The sequence below is a fragment of the Triticum aestivum genome, chromosome 4B (genome assembly GCF_018294505.1).
Source record: "Triticum aestivum cultivar Chinese Spring chromosome 4B, IWGSC CS RefSeq v2.1, whole genome shotgun sequence".
Classification (NCBI taxonomy): domain Eukaryota; kingdom Viridiplantae; phylum Streptophyta; class Magnoliopsida; order Poales; family Poaceae; genus Triticum; species Triticum aestivum.
This window is the reverse complement of record NC_057804.1, coordinates 667,805,431-667,827,094: the sequence shown is the minus strand read 5'-3', so window position 1 is coordinate 667,827,094 and position 21,664 is coordinate 667,805,431. Positions and strand designations below refer to the sequence as shown.

General features: G+C 44.3%; 2 protein-coding genes across 2 annotated transcripts; one reads left to right on the top strand and one right to left on the bottom strand.

The window, feature by feature from the left end:
* The first annotated feature begins 1,306 nt into the window (after positions 1–1,306).
* On the top strand, positions 1,307–3,824 carry LOC123094043 (remorin). The gene is made up of 5 exons (XM_044516123.1): positions 1,307–1,797; positions 2,652–2,684; positions 2,786–2,873; positions 3,108–3,189; positions 3,305–3,824. The coding sequence occupies exons 1-5, from the start codon at positions 1,674–1,676 to the stop codon at positions 3,503–3,505; spliced, it is 528 nt and encodes a 175-aa protein (XP_044372058.1). The 5' UTR covers positions 1,307–1,673; the 3' UTR covers positions 3,506–3,824.
* Positions 3,825–10,225: 6,401 nt separating this feature from the next.
* LOC123094042 (uncharacterized) lies at positions 10,226–13,482 on the bottom strand. The gene is made up of 4 exons (XM_044516122.1): positions 13,312–13,482; positions 13,134–13,175; positions 11,829–12,998; positions 10,226–10,585 (listed from the first exon to the last, which is right to left on the bottom strand). The coding sequence occupies exons 2-4, from the start codon at positions 13,160–13,162 to the stop codon at positions 10,573–10,575; spliced, it is 1,212 nt and encodes a 403-aa protein (XP_044372057.1). The 5' UTR covers positions 13,163–13,175; positions 13,312–13,482; the 3' UTR covers positions 10,226–10,572.
* Between the last annotated feature and the right edge of the window lie 8,182 nt (positions 13,483–21,664).

Genomic DNA, 21,664 nt, shown 5'->3' with positions numbered 1-21,664 from the left:
TAGAGATGTACCGACGCTTTCCCTGGGTGCTTAATTATCTTATATAATGTGTTGGGCTGGTCAATTTGTTTAGGGGATACGGCAATCATGTTCATGGATGGGGAGTATATTTGGTCACTTTGGAGAAAGCGAGGAGAGCAGCACAGCTGGGTAATGATCCAGGCGGCATGCACTAGCTAAGCCATAAGGCATATAGTATATACTAGTACGTATATGTTTGTTAATTCTAACCAACTAGCTAGCTGGAGTATCAGGAAAAAGGTTGACAGATAGTGCTGCATTGTTAGTTTGGTGCAACTAGCACTAACTACCTGGCTGGCTGGCTAAATATCCTCTAAAAACTAATCATGCGTAGATGATTCTCATGAGAGCGAAAAGGCAAGCTTATCGACAAAAAAGGTTCCCGTCGCTAAGAGCATGTGCACTGCAGCAAATTCGGCCCGTAAACGTCTACGAACCCTGTATTCTCCTTATATTTTGTGGACAATCCGGTCCGGACGTATAGAGATGATATGACAGGTCGGCTGAGTCTACGTCACCGTCTTTTCCTTCTCTCTCAATAGCGCTTCAGCCAACTCATCCAAAAGTCTGAACTTATGTAGAGGGACGGGCAATATATTTCAACACTCCGCCTCACATTGTGGGTAATTTAGTCGATTTTTTTGTTTTAGTACTACGTTGGCGGGTCTTGAACTCAAGACTCTTGGCTCAGATGTCATGTTGAATTCATGCTCGAGCTAACTCATCTAAAAGTCCGAACGGATGAAGAGGGACGGGCAATATATTTCAACATGAGAAGGGTCTAAGGGGACCGGGTGCAGATGCTCTACTGATGTAGTATCCATCATAATGTGTCTACTGTGCAAACGTATCAAGGCGGCCCAGGTGGTATCCATACAAGTGGTGCGTGCGTGCGGTACGGTGCGGTGGAGGGGGCCATATGGCACCCTGGAACACCCGAGTTGGCGGCTGTCATCGCCATCCCCACCCGAGCAGGCCATCCCCATCCCCACCCCCACCCCGACGACGGCGATGGTTGGTACGTACGTACGTACTTCGTTGCCATTGCCACCGGAGGGAGAGTTGAGATGAGTTGCCGTGACGCCATTGACACGCACCCGCCACCAACGCCGTACCGGTGCGCTCCTCGCTACCTTGCCACCTAGTATCTCGATTCCGCTGCCTCAATTATTTCTCTTCCTCGGCCAGCACACGCAAAACTTGGACAAAAGCTTCAATTCGATAGGCCAACAGTGAACGACAGCCAGGACGAATGAACAGCACGGCTATGCGTGTGTGTGACATGAATATCAATATTGTTGCTTGGCGAACCCGGCCCAACCCAGCCTGGAACAGCACTTGATTCTACATTTTTTTCGTTAATCAATTAGCCAAGCCACCATATATTGATTATGATATAACGATAGCTAGCCACTCTCAACCCATCTCTCCCGCCGTCTACCTTTCTTCCCCCTCTCTCTCCTCCCCGCAGATCATATATAGCCCGCCGATCCATCAGCTGAAGAAGAGAACATAAGCCTACATCTTCTTCCATACACACCACCCAGCGAGTTATAAGCTGCTTATAAGCTAGCTGCTGCTTGTTAGATCTCGATCGCCGAGGCCTTTTCTTGGTCGAATCGAGCTCGAAGCTAGCGACCCGAGCAGAGCAGATGGCGGCTGAGGAGGCGAAGAAGGTGGAGGTGGAGACGACCACGGCCACCAAGGACATCGCCGAGGAGAAGGCCATCGTGCCCGTGCCCGACAACTCCAAGGCCATCGTCGCCGTCGTCAAGGGTACGTACCCAACTATATCCCTTGTTTCTACAGCTCAATCATCGGCCGGCAAGGGCCCCTGTCTGCCTGTCCATCCATCTCCATGCCTAGCTGTACCAGCTGGAGTAGTACTAGTATATTATTGTCCTTGCCATATGAGATGCTTTTTCTTAATTAGAATCCTCTTGTCATATACTACGTGCATAAAGTTTCTTTGTAGCTCTGGAAAATCTTGTTCCTGCTTCTCAGTTCATACTGTGAAATTAGAAGTGAACCAGTTTCAATTAAAATTCATACTGTGAAATAAAAATAAAAATTGGTCGACAGGCTCTTGGTAGATGATCAGAGAGACGGAGAGTAATTATCTATTGATACGTTTTATCTTTGTCTCACCACTTGTCATGGTTTTATTTGCTCTAGCTAGCTGGTAGATGAACACTGAATTTCTTTTATATATACTATATGGTTTGTCTTCATCTTACCGGTTCATATGGTTTTACTTGGTCTATGTTTACTAGGTCCTCTCATTTAATTTACACTTCCCATAAGTCCAACTCCAATCATGATTCTGTATGAGATAACACCACTAACCGTTGTTTTTACTTGAATTCTTCTCTCTGTAAAGGATTTTTAAGCACAATTTCCCCTTTTCCAAGCAATGAATTTAAAGGAGAGCAAATTCAAGATTCCTCAAAGAGGAAGCAATATGTGACGGTGCAAAATTTGCCCCTTTGTATTGATTGTTAAGCACTGTGACGAATAACAACCTAATAAGTAGTCACAGTGGTTCCACACTAAGCAATCCAGATCATCATTTGCAAACGACTTGCAATAATTTGCTGAAAATTCTTGACATCTCTCTTCCTTTTCCCCAGATGCTGAAGGTACAAGAGGTTCATCTGAAAGAGGTAAAAAAGAAGAACAAAATAATCCATTACCCACTTTACCCTGGCAACAACTCTTCAACTCATGCTTAATGTACACAACGTTCCATTTTGTCCTTCTTCAGATGCTTATCTCACCAAGATTATGTCTGAGAAGAGAACAACGCTGATCAACGCCTGGGAGGAGAGCGAGAAGGCGAGAGCCGAGAACAGGTGATAATCAAGGGCATCTAATTAACTGTCTGTTGCTTAAAAGTAACAAGAATCACCAGTACTATCAGTACACTATATATGATTGAGATGGCACATCACCTTTGGCTAGATTTAATGAGGATCTATCTTACAATGCACTCAATGCGTACCACTCATGTCTGCTACAAGAGCTGATGCTCCACACGCACCAACATATTGTACCATCTGCCGCTAACTTTTTCAATGATATATCAGGGCTGCCAAGAATCTGTCCTTCATCACTTCATGGGAGCACGCCAAGGAGGCGGAGATGGAGGCCGAGCTGAAAAAGATCGAGGTATCATAACTTCTATATATCCTCTCTGTGATTTGCAGTTAATTTCTTTAACAATTCAGTAACAGTTACTACAAAATTCAAAACAAAAACTAACAGTTACTACTTATCATGGCAGGAGCAACTGGAAAAGAAGAAAGCGGCGTACAAGGAGAAGCTGAAGAACAAGCTCGCGATGCTCCACAAGTCGGCTGAGGAGAAGAGAGCGATGGCAGAGGCGAAGCGGGGCGAGGAGATAATCATGGCAGAGGAGATGGCCGCCAAGTACCGCGCCAAAGGCGAGGCCCCCACGAAGCTCTTCGGGCTCCTGAAAGCATGATGACCGTGTATCGAGGAAGGCATCGACACTCTTGATCTACAGAGCGTACATATGTTGGGATTGTTACTTACAGATTTCGTGCATGACTTGTTAGTGGTGTGTGCGTGTACATGGTTGTGTTCTGGAAGCCATTGGTGTGTGTGTGTGTGTGTTTTGCTGTTGGGAGGTTTGGTATCTGGTTAAATTTGTAAGGGAGCTGTGTATAAGCGTAGGAGTGCAGGCCTGATGGATTGATACATTTATTCTTTTGATGTAAGTTTTGTTCGTCGAAGCATCTGTTAGTGTGTAGTATTTAATAAATACAGTCTTATTTGCCCCATTTCTTTGTTGAAATTTGAAATGAAGCACAAAAGATCTCCAATCTCCAATGTGTGTTCCTTCCGGAACACTCACCCCTATGAAGAAGAGTATTTACTGCGTACGCGCGATGGGGCGCCCCCTATCTGGCGCGCAGGTCGCCCGCAAGCGACCTGTGGCGGACGCGCAACCCTCGAGTGTGCTCGATCAGTGTATGGGCTGGCCCATTTTTGGGTATATTTCCTCACCGGTTTGGGAAGGAATTAGAACCTTCCCTGAACCGCTTTTCTCGTTTTTTTTTCTTTCTTGTTTGTTCTGGTTTTTCTTTCTTTTTGTTAAAACAAATCTCATGCATCTACCATGCCCCACCTCCTCTCGCTCATGGCCGGCGCCACCCCACCGCCTTTCTCTCCAGCGCCATCCCGCCTCCTCTCTCTCCCGTTGACCCCTCCACCTTCCTCCATCTCTTCTCCCTCCTCGTGCTAATGAGATCCGCAACACTACATCCCATCCCGCGCCGCCGCACACTGGATTGAGTAGATCCCACGACGCGGATCCTCCCCCTGCCCTGACTTGACGAGGTCCGACCCCACCTCTGGCATGCAGCGAGCCTCATGCATGGGACAACGCTGGATGTCGCCTACACCAGAGCTTACAGCCACATCGAAGAAGCCCGCCAGTCGCGCCTTGGGGTTCCCGATGGCCACGGCTCGGCAGCAACACGCGCCGCTGTGACTAACGGCCTAACCATGGCTGGCTCACATCGCTGCATCGGCCTTATCTAGCCAAGGAAGGCCGCGCCACCGGCCGCCTCCTGCTTCTGCCAACGCCGACCTTGGCAGCACGGTTGATCCGTAGACCATCACCTTTGAGACCTTTTGTCCATCTCTGCCCATGCATTAGAGGTGTTCGTTGGACTGCCCTCGAGGAGGAGAAGAAGGTTTGGGAGAGATGATGATGCCGACAGGTGGGCCCTCCGTTCAACTTAATGGTCAACAGACGTGTTGACCATTTAGTGCCATGTAGACCTGGTCAGTGGGCCTGGTATGTCAGAAATTAAATTAATTGGCCCCAAATCGATTATTGGTGTTTATTGAGAAAATTAGTAAAGAAATCGGTAGATTTTGGGGTGCCCAAGAAATGTGGTGGCAAATCGGGACATGAAACTTGAAATGTGGTGTTTCTTTTTTTGCAATTCACTCCAAATCAGTGAACTTCTCTACAAACTTGTGGACCTTTTCGAAATTCACGAACATTTTCCTAATCCATGAACATTTTCTAAAACTTTTTAAAAATCATGAACATTTCTCAAATTCATGAATTGTTTTGAAAATGGTGAACAACTTTTTAAATTCATGCAAACAAATCAAATTCGTGATTTTTTTTGAATATGCGAACATATTTTTGAAATACTGGAAAATTTTCGAATTTATTAGTATTTTATGAAATCTCAGAATATTTTTCAAACCGTGAACATATTTTTCAATCCGAGAATGTTTTCTGAATATGGGTACATTTTTTTACATTCACGAACAATTTTTGAATTTGTTAAGTAGTTTTGATCGACGAACATTTTTGAAATTTGGGAACAACTTTGAAGTCAGCGAACATATTTTAAAATTCCTCAACATTTTTTGAATTGACGAACATTTTTCCAAACTCATTAAATTTTTTGGAATTCTAGAAAATTTTGCAAATTCATGAAAAAAAATTAAAATATGAAAACATTTTTCAAATTTGTGAAATCCTGAACATTTTTGGATTTAAGAAATTGAAAAGAAAAAGTAAATAAAGAAAAGAAAAGAAAAAAAGGAGCCACATTTCCGCACATGTGCAGGCCCAAATCGTGCGCTAGGGAACGACAAGACCTTCATCCTTCGTTTGCATTTAGATTCAGCACCAACAAGTACCGCACGCCTGCCTGCGACGACGATCGATGCAAGCTTTGTTGCGCTGAAGATCGTGACACTGGTACCAATAGCAAATATCCGCTATTTACCTGCTATCCAAGCAAGCATTGAGATCAGTAGCAAATTTAGTTACTGCAGTCAGCTCTGGTAATCAAGCACTGTCACTCTTGCTTTAACAGATACTGACTGGGACAGTGAATCCCGTTTGCAATTCCTTTGGTCCAGTCTAACTAACCACTGCATGCATATATGTTACCTGTCACTGAATTTATTCACCACTCCAGTTCATTAACGCATAACTCTCTTACCCCTGGAATATAAGATGCATTTACCTGAGCTTGTTCATCATTCATTAACAAACCATTCTCTTACCCTGCTTGTTGTACTCCTGCACAGTATGGTTCTCAAATCCACGATTCAGTTTTACTGTTGCATTTGAGCTACAAACACATCCCTAACTTGGAACAGATCAACAAGACAGATTCCGCAAATACCGTAACAAGTGGAGCAATGGCAAGGCCAGTACGATCCAAGCGGATCAGGTGAGATAACTACTAAACATGCATACAACGGATAGGTCTAATATCTATCATGCGCGGTTACAGTGGCCGCAATATATCCGAATCAAACTACTAAACATGCATACAAAGGATTGGACCTGCTTTTGTTGCATAGCACCCTAATTAATCCCGTGCAGGTTACAGTGGACGCACTTACAACTGCTAATCAGGCAGTGCAGCTCTCTGCTATTCCTTGACGAGGCCCTAAATGTCACTGGCCATCCAAAAGCTTCTTGATATAGTCCTCCTTCATATGGCATTCCTGTTTTAGATGAAACAGAGGAGCAATCAGTATCGACATAATTAAGCATCAGAATGTTCTTTTTCTGCAAAAGAAGATAATATATTTGCTTTGCCACTTTAAGCACCATAATATCAAATGGACTAACAAGGCAAATGGCTGGTACAGCAATAGTCAAATGTTACACACGCTCAGAGATCAAATAATGGATCTGCTACATCAATATAGTTTTTATTCTAAAAAGCTACAAGAGTCAAGAGACCTGCCACACAATTTATAGCCTGTATTCCACAACAACACTACTCTGATCATACATGGAGAGATGCCACACAATTACCCGTTGTTAACTTGTGACCAGCAACTTGGTAATTGTCAGAAAGAAGGAAGATTTTCATGGCAATATATCTGAATCAAACTTCACGAATTAGTGCAAGCATACCCTCGTAAAATTTACGATCCACATGTGTTCCAGAAAAACACATACGATCCGGTAAGCAACATAAAAAAAAAGGTATTTAAAATCTCATTCAGAGCTCGAGATTCAAAGTTTAAATGTAGTCAGTACAAAAATTACACCATGATTATATTTAAGAAATGTAGGAAGCTAAAATCCCAGGTTTGATGGATTTATGATAATATTTCAGGACAAGATAAATACAATTGTCAGCATGATAACCGGGTATGCATCTTTCAGCCCTTGCCTCATATACATTATGTTTTATACTTTTGAATGTCCAGTTTGTAGTTTTGCACTGATTGTTCAGAAAATAAGAGGACCATGATAAAAAAGAGAAAACAGTGGCAGCACCGTTTGGAGGAAATGTTTGAATTATTGACAAATGAGAAGAGATGGGGCCATACATTTTGCAGACTATTGCTATTCCAGGCCTCTTTACATAAAATAATAACTTGGTCGGAACCAGAGATGCAAATTGCATTCAATTTCAGACACTCTCTCCATAAAAAAGAGCATTGTGCAGACTCGAGAGGAGGAAACCTACTCTAATAGTACGCCTCGCAAACTGGATTAACCCAAGGAATTTTGTCGCATTTCAAAAACTTACAAATCATTTTTAGAAGCAGTCCATTATTGCGAGTTTCGATTTAAAATACCTAGGCCCTTTTGAATCTTGGTCCTACATATAAGCTCCCATGCAGCAAGTGGCGGGTTCTTCTTTTCCAAATCTTTACCTCTCCACAAACAGTGTCTCATATAATTATCGCATGGAAAAGACTCTTTGATGTTCGCTCGCTGCAGCAAGCGATTCAGCCAAATACGCCAGACCACTCCCGACAATCTTTTTAAAGGAAACCAAATCCTACGAAGTAGGGTCCACCATGTAGGCTGAGTCAAACCGTCTCCTGATTTTTAGGGGCGGGGGGGACCCCATTCCTTTTGTTCCATCTACTAATAGGATCCAGCTTGCCTGCTCCCTCCCCCTGCTCCCATGCGTGTTCCCACTTCATCCTACGGCTGTTTTTTTCTTTTTTCTTTCTAATATAATAGTCCCCCTGATTTTAACGGGGTGGGCCCGGACCTTATTTTGTTCCAATCAAATCAAGCCACGTACGCGGGAGCATCGATGGGCGCACGTGTGGGGCGCAGACAAGTCTCGTCCCTACTAATCATGCCCCCCCTGAATTTCAGGAGGGCCCACCTAAAAATTATAATAGCTTCTCAACCAAATAAAGAAATATATATTACATGTAACAATCTCTACTTCACATTCCTTCTCCTTTATTGGATCACCCTGTCACTTTTGGAAATGTGACTGCCACCCTGTCACTTTGCCAGCCTACAAAATTGTTGTACAAACCGTGGTGCGTGGTTCAATTTGTCTATATGACGAAGTACTAGGTTATCATCTAATATAGAAGAAATGAAAAAAGAGGGAAGAGGAAAGACCAAATCTCAACAGACAACGTTCGTCCTTGATGCCACCCCCCGAGCAAAATATATACGTAGGACAAATGTTTCCTACCACCCGGTGGTAGTTATCCTCACGTGAGTTTTATATGTTATATGTAGTATCTGTCAGAATCGAGAGTGTGTACGTTTATTATGTTGTATATAAGACTATTTGGGTAGTATATATTCCACTATTTAGGTAGTATATAATAGTTTTCTATTATACTATTTTATGCGTGCAAATATGAGTTAGTTTCAAAATACACAAAAATCTTTGCAGTCATATGCATTTTTTATTTCATATAGGTCACTTTGAGAATTCTTAGATATAGTATACATATATAGAATGATAAAGTGACATATATACTACCACATGGTAGTATATGAGACATGTGGGTAACTACCACCGGTTTGTATTTCCCCATATATATTACATAAAACTATTTACATAATTTAAGAAAATGTTAAACATGCATTTGAGAAATGTTTATCATGTGTACGAGCAATATTTGTGGCATTAAAAAAATGTCAACTGATTAGAAAATGTACATGCCATTTTAAAGAGTGTTTATACAATGTACAAAAGGTACACTCAATTCAAAAAATGAATGTTACATTTTTTGCAATTCACTCCAAATCAGTGAACTTCTCTACAAACTTGTGGACCTTTTCGAAATTCACGAACATTTTCCTAATCCATGAACATTTTCTAAAACTTTTTAAAAATCATGAACATTTCTCAAATTCATGAATTGTTTTGAAAATGGTGAACAACTTTTTAAATTCATGCAAACAAATCAAATTCGTGATTTTTTTTGAATATGCGAACATATTTTTGAAATACTGGAAAATTTTCGAATTTATTAGTATTTTATGAAATCTCAGAATATTTTTCAAACCGTGAACATATTTTTCAATCCGAGAATGTTTTCTGAATATGGGTACATTTTTTTACATTCACGAACAATTTTTGAATTTGTTAAGTAGTTTTGATCGACGAACATTTTTGAAATTTGGGAACAACTTTGAAGTCAGCGAACATATTTTAAAATTCCTCAACATTTTTTGAATTGACGAACATTTTTCCAAACTCATTAAATTTTTTGGAATTCTAGAAAATTTTGCAAATTCATGAAAAAAAATTAAAATATGAAAACATTTTTCAAATTTGTGAAATCCTGAACATTTTTGGATTTAAGAAATTGAAAAGAAAAAGTAAATAAAGAAAAGAAAAGAAAAAAAGGAGCCACATTTCCGCACATGTGCAGGCCCAAATCGTGCGCTAGGGAACGACAAGACCTTCATCCTTCGTTTGCATTTAGATTCAGCACCAACAAGTACCGCACGCCTGCCTGCGACGACGATCGATGCAAGCTTTGTTGCGCTGAAGATCGTGACACTGGTACCAATAGCAAATATCCGCTATTTACCTGCTATCCAAGCAAGCATTGAGATCAGTAGCAAATTTAGTTACTGCAGTCAGCTCTGGTAATCAAGCACTGTCACTCTTGCTTTAACAGATACTGACTGGGACAGTGAATCCCGTTTGCAATTCCTTTGGTCCAGTCTAACTAACCACTGCATGCATATATGTTACCTGTCACTGAATTTATTCACCACTCCAGTTCATTAACGCATAACTCTCTTACCCCTGGAATATAAGATGCATTTACCTGAGCTTGTTCATCATTCATTAACAAACCATTCTCTTACCCTGCTTGTTGTACTCCTGCACAGTATGGTTCTCAAATCCACGATTCAGTTTTACTGTTGCATTTGAGCTACAAACACATCCCTAACTTGGAACAGATCAACAAGACAGATTCCGCAAATACCGTAACAAGTGGAGCAATGGCAAGGCCAGTACGATCCAAGCGGATCAGGTGAGATAACTACTAAACATGCATACAACGGATAGGTCTAATATCTATCATGCGCGGTTACAGTGGCCGCAATATATCCGAATCAAACTACTAAACATGCATACAAAGGATTGGACCTGCTTTTGTTGCATAGCACCCTAATTAATCCCGTGCAGGTTACAGTGGACGCACTTACAACTGCTAATCAGGCAGTGCAGCTCTCTGCTATTCCTTGACGAGGCCCTAAATGTCACTGGCCATCCAAAAGCTTCTTGATATAGTCCTCCTTCATATGGCATTCCTGTTTTAGATGAAACAGAGGAGCAATCAGTATCGACATAATTAAGCATCAGAATGTTCTTTTTCTGCAAAAGAAGATAATATATTTGCTTTGCCACTTTAAGCACCATAATATCAAATGGACTAACAAGGCAAATGGCTGGTACAGCAATAGTCAAATGTTACACACGCTCAGAGATCAAATAATGGATCTGCTACATCAATATAGTTTTTATTCTAAAAAGCTACAAGAGTCAAGAGACCTGCCACACAATTTATAGCCTGTATTCCACAACAACACTACTCTGATCATACATGGAGAGATGCCACACAATTACCCGTTGTTAACTTGTGACCAGCAACTTGGTAATTGTCAGAAAGAAGGAAGATTTTCATGGCAATATATCTGAATCAAACTTCACGAATTAGTGCAAGCATACCCTCGTAAAATTTACGATCCACATGTGTTCCAGAAAAACACATACGATCCGGTAAGCAACATAAAAAAAAAGGTATTTAAAATCTCATTCAGAGCTCGAGATTCAAAGTTTAAATGTAGTCAGTACAAAAATTACACCATGATTATATTTAAGAAATGTAGGAAGCTAAAATCCCAGGTTTGATGGATTTATGATAATATTTCAGGACAAGATAAATACAATTGTCAGCATGATAACCGGGTATGCATCTTTCAGCCCTTGCCTCATATACATTATGTTTTATACTTTTGAATGTCCAGTTTGTAGTTTTGCACTGATTGTTCAGAAAATAAGAGGACCATGATAAAAAAAAACAAGCAAGTCATCTTTCAGCACCACTACAGATTGATATTATTAGACCATATAAGGGGAAAAACAAGCTCAGGAAGCATGTTGTCTGGTGCCAACACAAGTTTTAAACCCACACCCACAGGTAATTAAGGGTCCCTAACAAAGTTACTATGACCACAAATAAACACGTTATAAAGTTACCCCAGTACACGAATGTGTTCATATCATCACACAACAAAAATTCTCTAATGTAGCTTAACTAGTATTTTTTCAAAGCCCAACAGGAATCAGTCGCAAGTGATTTCAAATGATCTTACGGCAAGCATTCTCAAATTTTGTTTAACTAGTATCGTCAAGATGGCCTAAGGAATAAATCATGCAGCTAACGGCCTAACAGCACTACACAGATATAGAAAAAACGATGTACAGTATAGTGCAAAATTTTGTAACCGCAACAAGTGCAGTATACAGAACCTCTAAAGGTCAAAGGCAAACCTTGCAGGATCGTCCTTGAGGGCAGGGAATATGGGAGGCCAGATCATCATAAAAGGATGGATGTCAGCATAACATTGTTCATCGACTGTCATCTCATCCACTTTATGCAGTGTTCTGCACTTGATATCCAAGTAGAATATGTATTGAGAAGTCTGTAAAAGTACAAACTGATCATTGTCTCCCACCTGCCTTATATGCACATACCGGCGATCTGTCTTCCCCAAAATGGCACACATCTCATGCAAATACATGGTATCCACCAGCAGCCAGTTGTCTTCCTTGTGGAGCCATACGCAAAGTTGAAACTCCATGGGACGCAAATGGATGAGATATACACCGGAAGCATCATCGGTACGTGACAACTTGATTTCTGAAGATGCATACTCCACTCCTTGAGGGAGGTGAATCACGGAGAAAGTTGAGGCACTCAAATCCAAGACAAGAATGTTGTTGCCACGGGCAGATCCCATATAGATTTTATTGTCAACAAGAACAGGGTTTGGCCTTGGCAGCGGCCAATGCAGCTGGTTTTTGGATGATGTAACCATGCACCAGACACCATCTTGCAGCATATATACGCTCACCGTGACCTCTTTTGTCTCCTTGGAAACCTCCACTACCATATAAAAACAGGACAGGCCATCGCCTTCTTCTTTGGAGAGGATTTCACCGAAATAGAAAATGCTGCCGCCCTGGGTGCGTGGGAGTGGTGGGACAGTGGGCATGCCTCTCTCAGGGCACAACGGGACTTTATATGTCAATACTCCTTGTTTCCGGTCCCTGGTCAAGACAATGCCATTCCGGCAGTCCTTCAAGTCAATCAAGTTGCCAAACCTGTAGCCTGCAACATGGCGGACGACGGCAGCGAGCTCGGGTGGTTGAGGCTGCATCGGTATGAAGCGTGCACCCTTGAAAACAACATAGAAGCCGAGGAGGCAGGGCGGGTGGAGCTTGCGGAACCGGCGGAGGAACCGGCGGTCAGAGGCGTGGTGGTACCAACGCTTGCAGACGAGGGCGGCACGGACGAGGGTGGTGGGGAACACGACGCGGAGGAGGATCTCGGCGAGGAGGTCGTCGTCATCGAGCACCTTGGTTACCACGGCCAGCATCAAAGTGGGGGAATGGCGCCGCGACTCGATTTCCGCACATGGTTTATTCTCGGCATAGATCCTGGAAAATCAGCAAAGCCAAAGGGGCGTCAATGCAATGCACTAATTTGCTCAGCCAACAACATTGCCGCCGCAAAACAAATCTTTCATCCATTCGATGGGCAGAAATGAAATGGAGCGGGACATCAAATCTTACGGTTGGGGCATCTCATCAGCATCCACCATCGCCAATCTCCCACTGCCGCGACAAGCAAAATGCAGAGAGGGTTTAGCGAGGAGAATCTAGCTAGGGTTTCCTTTCCACTAGTATAGAGAAGAACATAATAAGAGGAATTAAATCGGGGGTTGAGACGGAAGGAACGAGGAATCCTGACCTCAAATCTGGAGGCAAAGCGGTCGGTGGCCGGCGCCGTCGACGAGCTCAGGTCGCCGGCAGAACCGCGGCGGCGCACGTCCGGTCGGTCGGTCGGTCCTTCTTCCGCCCGAGGCGCTGAGCTGAGCGGTGAGTTTTTTTTTTTCGAGGGAAGAAGCTGCGGAGGGCAGCATACCAACCAGGTGTTTGTTGTGAAGTCCAGCCCAGTCCAAATAGTTCTGGCCCGTTTATGGTGGAGAGCCCGTAATCCTCTATAACACTAACCTCCCTAGTAGTTTTAAAGAGCCCAAAAACTGAGATCTCCAATTAAAATTGGGTCACCCGATTTTAACCGAGTCAACAATTTCTTCCAGCTCTCTCATTCAATTATTCTATACTGTACATTGTGCTTCCTAATTTTTAAGGCTGACAATTAATTGATATATTCAATTTAGAATCGCGTCATCCGATTTTGACCGTGTCAACAATTTCTCAAGCTCTCTCATTCAATTTTTTTAATTCACTATGTTCTCTAATTTTGAAACTCTTTCATTCAACTGAGGTATTTAATTTTGGATTTGGTTTACGATTTTGACTCGGCCAACAATACTTCAAATCAATAAGCGACAACCGACCTAAAAAAAATCAATCCCGCGCACCCTCCCAACTTTCAGAAAAAAGAAGCGCCGCCATGTGATATTGTAACACCAATATAGTATATGCAACCACCGACCCAAAAAATTTCCCATATAAATATAGGTTGGTTAGCGGATAACACAGAATCGCACCACGAAAGGTCCACCAAATCAACGAATTATAAATAAAATAAAACACACTCTATCATCTTCCCACACGCCAAACTAATTTAAAATATAAGGGGTATTAGTTTTTCAGAAAGTTAAATTTCTTTAACTTTGGTCAAGTTCAGAGCAAAACTATCGACATCCATAATATTAAACAAAAAAATATGAAAATTCATTGCATGATGAATCTAAAAATACCGATTTGATATTATAAATTTTGATAAATTTCTCTAAAAGTTTGATCAAACTTAAAAGGTTATCTTTTTCAAAAAAGTAATACACTTTACATTTCAAAACAGAGTGATTTTTTTTTACAAAAATCCAACAATACCAACAGCGCAGCTAAGCCCGCCCAACCCTTCTAGTACCTACTAATCCATCGCTAAAATGTTGCCCTACAGCAGAATGGACCGCCACCCTCAACAAAAAAATATATGTAGAATGGACCTTTCTCTTCTCTCTTGAAAATAAGGAGAGTTCGCTCATTGTCCCGCTCCCGAAAGACATTGCCCCGCTCATTCACGAAGCGTCCACGAGAAAGAATTGAAAGGTTCGAGAGGCCCTCAAACACAGAGCGTGGATTCTCAAGATCAAACCTCCCGCCAACGTCTCCGCGCAGCACATCACACAATCACTACTAGAAAAACCGCTACTAATGGCGCACCTAATTTGGCCATTAATGGCGCATCACTAGTGTGCCATTACTAGCACGCCATTAGTAATTTTTACTAATGGCGCACCACTGGTGCGCCATTAGTATCTGGTATACTAATGGTGCACCACTGGTGCGCCATTAGTATAGGCCACGGTGCGCCATTAGTATGCCTCCCAGGGGCCATGTATACCCAGGTGCTTTGGCATACTAATGGCGCACGACAACGGGATGCACCATTAGTAACCGCGGCATACTAATGGCGCACTGTCCAGTGATGCGCCATTAGTATGCTTTGTCATACTAATGGCGCACTGTCATGTGAAGCACCATTAGTATGAATATTATGTTTTTTTTATTTTTTATTTTCTGTTTTTTGCACAGGTTACAAAATTTATAATTTGATAAAATATAGACAGCACACATCAACAACAGATTCATCGAATACAATAGAAGATTAGTCCTTGAATACAATTCATCATATTAGTCTCCGAGTACAATTCATCATATTAGTCTCCGAATTGAAAAGACCGAACAAAGATAGAACATTATATTACAAGTCTCGAGACCGCGAGTAGCGAGTTTGTCTTCACATTACAAGCCGATATCGATCATCTAAACTACCATCACATAGAAGAGAGCTGCGGTCATCACGATGAGCATCATCACGATGAAACTCGTCTTCATCCGGTTCCTCCAACGCTCCCTCCCCTCTCCCGCTAGATAGCGGGCGTATCTAGATTCGGACTCGGCCCTAGTGGTGTACCCTTTGTAACTGTTACCGCTGAATCGGTGAACCTGTCTCCGACACTCCTCCCAGTCATCGTAGACTCCGGGAACCTTACCCTTGTACACGACATACGTCGGCATCGCTATGCACTAGCCAAACGAAACGTTAGTACCAATTCACAGACAATACATAAGCAATATATAAGTATGCAACAGAACGATCGGAAGAGAAAAGCAAGACATTAATAGCATCGATTACATCTAAGTTGAACGACTCTCGAAACCAAAGAGACATACTACAAGTTCATTAAAGTTTAATTACAACATGAGCCAATCGATGTTTCAGAACTAGACACAGCATCACTGCTTTCGACTCGACTCAAGGGACCGGAGCGTGGATGAAGCCGCCGTCTATCGTGGGAGTCATGAGATAACGGTCGTTGTCAGCCTGCATTTGTAGCATTGTGTCGATGTCACTGTTGGACGGTTGATTGTTGAGGTAGAACTGCCCCAAGGTACGAAGGACATCTTGATGGATGATTTCCGCAAACTCCGACTGGATGCGAAAGAATTCTTGTCGGAGGTCCGCGTCCTGGATTGCCGACACGCTCTTTGCCCAATCTTTTAGTTTACTCGGTAGCAGAAGCTGATGATGGTCCCGTACGATCGCCCGCATGTGATGGATGGCGTAGTAGGCACCCTTCTGACCGCCAGGCGGCTGCTTGACGCAGCAGAACGTCGTATTATGGGAGAACACATGCTTGCCGTACTTACGAATAGGCTTGGTGAAGGTGCCTCCAGATTTGGCGTAGCCGGGGAGAACATCATCAAGAACCTTCTTGACATTTGTGTAGTCTACGTTCGACTGACGGTCCGGGTCGAAATACGTGGCCATGGAATATTTGGGGCTTAGGAGGATGAGCGTGCAACGTGTGTCACTGCAGAAAACACAGAATGTGAAAAGAAAAACGATCGAAATGTAAGAATTCATATGTTACGGGCCGGTTGAGGGGAGGACTTACTCGGGAAAGTAAGGCACGAGGAAGTTATCCTTATCTTGGTTTGCCAGAATGACGCCTTCGAGGTAAGAACTCGCGACTTGCCGGTCCCCAGCGCTGCCCAAGATCTTGGCACGCATGTAGAAGGGGTCGACTATCACGATGTTCAGGGTCTTGTCGCGAATGATCCGCATCTCCATACTCAGCGAAAATAGCCGAACGAAGGTGTAGTGCAGCGGATGAAGGTTCAACATAGCGTGGATGTCATCAAAATGCAGGACGATCGTACGCCCGATGGAGTTATCCACAAAGCCCTTGCCCTCTGGCACCTTGGCCGCGAAAACCGGGTATGCCACATCCTTCTCTCTGAGACGCCACTTCTCCAAAGAAAGAACACTGTCATGCAGACTCCGCATAGCACCGGTTGCAGCATTGAGCATATTTGTCGGTAGCATCGCCCTACCCGCCACATGCACCCTCCTCGAGATATCCTGCGGTGAAGGTGGCCCGTCCTGAGCACGGATCGTACTCGGTGCCGGCTGGCTCGCACCCTTCTTAGTCTTTCTTTTGCGTGCCTTCTTCTTCTCCTGTAATGGGACCGAGTTCTGCTCACAGACCGCCTTCTTGAGTGTGTTGGGGCTGATAATATTTCGCACCTCGCCTATCTGAGGCTCGGTGAAGTCGGCAGCTGGAGGCGTCTCCTGAGAGCTGAACGCCAGACGGCGCCTGTTGCAACTTGGCTTCTCCGCGGTACCAGCTAGATCGCACACGTCTTTTGTTGGGTTTGGTTCTTGAGAAGGAGGCCCCATGAAGTCGCCATCGTACCCATGATCGGCAAAGTACTGATCGACGTTGCCAAATGTATCATCGTCGTCGTCGTCGTTGTTCTGATCTTGTGCCATATGCATGTTTCGATCCAGTGGCATAGGGATGTCCGGCACCATTGCGGCGGTCTTGCCATGGGGCCGACTTGGCGCCGGCACGACTGGCGGTGTTGTCTTTGGGGTGGTGTCCCCCGCCCCCAAACGAATCTGGCTCTTCGGCCAAAGCAGGGGCCAGCTCAGGCAGGCGCTGAGGGTCATCACGTCATCATCGTCGGCCCCGACGGGTCGAATCGGAGGTAACAAGTCGTCGCAGCCTGGCAGCACCCGAACCAGTTGAACCCTAAACAAGTTGGGTGGCATCTGGGTACCGTGGAACAAGGGGTTGCCCGGTTGAACGATTTAGCCCTTGGCGACATCGACCAACTCGTTGTTCACGAAGTGGAGGAGAGTGCACGGAACGTCGGCGGCGCCCTACAAAAACATGTAGGGCGTCAGGGATGCCCAGTCAAAGGCAAGGAGATGAAGTCCTCGGCCGAGAGAGGCTTAATTAGTTACTGTGATGATGGCGTCGAGCTCGGCTAATGTCGAGGCACCGCCAACGGCGGGCGTGCAGTTGACGGAGGGGCCGCTTGCTGCAGAGGTGCCAGTCGGCGTACACCCGGGTGCATTAAGCTCCCGTGCCGGCGTCGGAGACACCAATGCCGCCTCCGCCGGAGGCACCAATGGCCCCGCCATCGCATTATGCGAGTTGCTGGCCGTGAAGCTAGGAATCGGGGGCGGCCCCTGTTGGCCGTCCGCAATCCACGCACTCAACCCCGAGATCAAGGTAGGCACAATGGCGATGATCGTCGCTCTGAGTCGTTGTTCCACTTGTTCTTGGACAATCTCCGGAATCCGCGCCACCTGTGCCTTGAGTTCTTGAACCTCTCGCGCCTGGCTTTCCAAGCTGGTCTTTTTCTCCTTCCGCACACCAGCGGTATAGTATGACCCCCATTTTGTCGACAAGCCTTTGCCGGCCACACGACCAGCTGACGTCGGCTTACTGAGCTTATCCTTGTTCTTCATTACATTCAACGCCCTATTTAGAGTGGTGTCCCAAGGGTTGCTCTTAGTCGAACCCGCGCTACTGCTTTTAGTCGCCTGCGGAAGGAATGTGAACCATTTAGAAATTTGGCTTCATTAATTAGAATGCAACCATATGGAGCTAATTACGCGGGGGTGTATTCCTTACCAGAACAAGCTCAAGCTGCCTGGTCTTCGGATCCGTGGTAAGCTCCTTTGTTTTCGGGTCCTTCTTATACCGGGCCCTGACAAAGTTCCTGGTCTGCTTGTCACCGTATTTATTGAAGAGGGGCGGTAGGCCTTGCTCGGCATGGTCCGCCTCCTCCTTGTCCCATATAGGCTCCGCCACTCTGTAACCGCCGGGACCGAGTGTGTGTTCCCCTATGTTCAGCTCCCGCATTTGTTTCCCCCACTCACTTGATTGGGAGTTTGCGATGCTCGAGCAATTGATCTTGAAGTCGTTGTAGTCATCTTCGGTGATCGAAGGATTTTTCTCCTTGATCTTCTGATAACTCTCACCTTTCTCGATCATTCTTTTCACATTGCTTTTCCAAGTAGACAGGGCCTTGCTCATCTTCGTGAGGGCAGAATTGTTCACTTTATTCCCTTTGAGGCTTGTGTTTGCAAATTCAGCGGGGAACTTGTATCGTTCGTGCAGCTTCGTGAAGAGGAGGTTGCGCAAATTCCCTCGGTCAGGATGCCTCAGGTTCTCGGTGTTGATCGAGATGGAGCTCCGGACAATGCACCCGAGCTGAAGCGAGTACCCCTTGACTATTCGTTCGGGCGCCGTTGGATTCCCGTTGGAGTCCACTTCAGTAACTTCCTCCTTGAGGGTGAGGAGCACGATCGGGCGCCGGTCCTTCCGTTGCCTCTTCGGTTGGCTGCCATCTGTGCGTGCGCCGCCATCATCAGTGGTGGCATCCTCGGCGGCACCATCAGTGGTGGCATCAGTGTGGTCATCCTCGGCGGCACCATCAGTGGTCTCAGGATCGGTGGGGAAGGCGGCGGCCTCATACAAGTGAGGTTGTTCCTCCATCTCCTGGGACAGCTCCCAGAATGCCTTGCCGCCCGAACCCCCGGCCTCATCGTTGTGGGCCATGTTTCTCTCTCAATAGAAACAAAGTTTGGTCAAAAAGTTGGTTATTGTCAAGGAACAAGATCATGGTCTCATCATTTAGGGTTTGTCGACACCGAGGCATCCTAAAATCTAAGCTTTTATCATTGAGGGTTTTTTGACGCCGAGGCACCCTAAAAGCCTAAGCTTTCATTATTTCGGTTTTTATCGATACCGAGGCACCCTAAAAGCCATGCATTAGTCACAAGTACGCCGGGGCACTTGATCCTACTTAATTAACTACTATGATACCCCGGCCCATGCATTAGTCACAAGTACCCCATATGTCCTATTTTTAGCAAAGTCATGCTAAAATTCATGAAAAATTTCAGCATGACCTTTGCTGAAAATAAGACATATGGAGTACCCGAATTTGCCGGAACGGAAGTTAATCGACATTCCGGCAAACTCAAGGGCCTCTCGGGGTACCTGTAAAATCATTATCCCAAGTGGACATGAATGCAATGTCACATGTCACATGGATCCCACACCCACAGGAGCTGGTGAAGCTTCATGTGTATTTCACGAAAACCAGCCTGACTAAAGAGCTTTATGTAGAAAACAAATCACTCCACCAGCTCACACAGGATCATCCCTCTAAGCAATTACTCAAAATTGATCAAAGTTTATGCATTAGAGAATATCAGTCATTGATATATGGGTCCACATATGTTATGAAACAAACACTAAAACAAATTGCATGCGTGATGCTGTTGATGATGACCAAGCCCAATTATCCAGGTGCTTTGTCCAACTATAAGCACAGTGGAGTGCAGCAAAATAAGTACAGAATTCTTTTGTTAATTCACAACTTTGTACACATACTCTGCATAGACAAAGTGCCTTCTTTTCATATATAATAACATGCATGGTGACGAGGAAACACTGAACCCTACATCAGGAAACAGCCTAGTAATCTATTGTGGCGAAAGAACAGTTTGCTTTGTGCTCACCACGCAGGGGAGGAGGCGACGAGGTCCAGGTGGTGGTAGTACTCCAGGAACTCTATGTGTGCAGTGCAGACCAAGGCAGGATGGCAGCCTCGGTCGTCCAGCTCGACTTCGCTACAGGAACAAAGGAGCAAATGGCTGAATCATCTTGGTACAAACAAAGTAAGAACCTGCTAAATGGGCACTAGCAGCAAAATGAACATTTTACAATCTGAACTTTTTTTTGTCATCTATGTGCTCATTTAACTTTGATCCAAATAGTATCAAAGTTGTTAAAGATGCATCATTGGATTCATCCAAAAAGATGTCTGTATTTTTTTGTCTAATGTAGTAAAAGATGTCTGCTTAAATAGATGCACTGTTCCATGTCAACCTGCTCTTACTGTATATAGTACGAGTTTCTGTGGTTTTTGACTTCATTTCAAATTCGACAAAGATAATTTTGGAGCTTTTTCATAGAGATTATACTACTACAGTTTGCCTGCAGTAGCATTACCTCGATCATTTATTTGATGGCATTGGCTATGTTTCTGCAGATAGCATGCAGGGACTTCCCTCACACGCGACATTCATGTTCCGAATTTCCCTTCAGCACTACTTTGCACGTGAAACATTGCAGCAAGGTAACTAGCAAACATTTTTCATCTCCTCACGGCTCATGCTCTTGACAATATCTCAATAATACAGTGTTTACAGTAAGATGAAAATGGAGGTTTTTAATGCAATTTTGTTGTTGTTTTCCAAAATGCAGTGCTACTGTTTTGTTTGTGATGCTCCAGCTCCATGCAAGAATTGGGATAAAGGTCTCTTGAATGATCATCATTGTCATGCTACGGACAAGGAAACAAAGTGGAAAACTCTGAGGCAGCTGTCCAAGTTAAATAATCTGGCATCATCTTATCCAGAAAGACACTTGACCAAAATGCAGTCTGCCTAGGCTGAGCTTTTGCTTTTAAATTGACCATAATGTAGACATAGCAAAAATCAGAAAACAACATATACATACTAGTCTAGTTACTGTTTAATATGCTGATTCAGAGATAATTTCTTCAATTTGTCTGAATCTGACTGAAATTAACAAACAGTGGCTGAAATTTACCTACACTTGGCCAAACAGGCAGGACGTCGCTGGATGGGGCGGCGCTGGTGTCGGGGCCGCGCTGGTGTCGGGGCGGCGTCGAGGGCGGCGGGGCGACGGTGGTGTTGGGGCGGCGCTGGCGACGGTGGTGTGGACGGGGCGGCG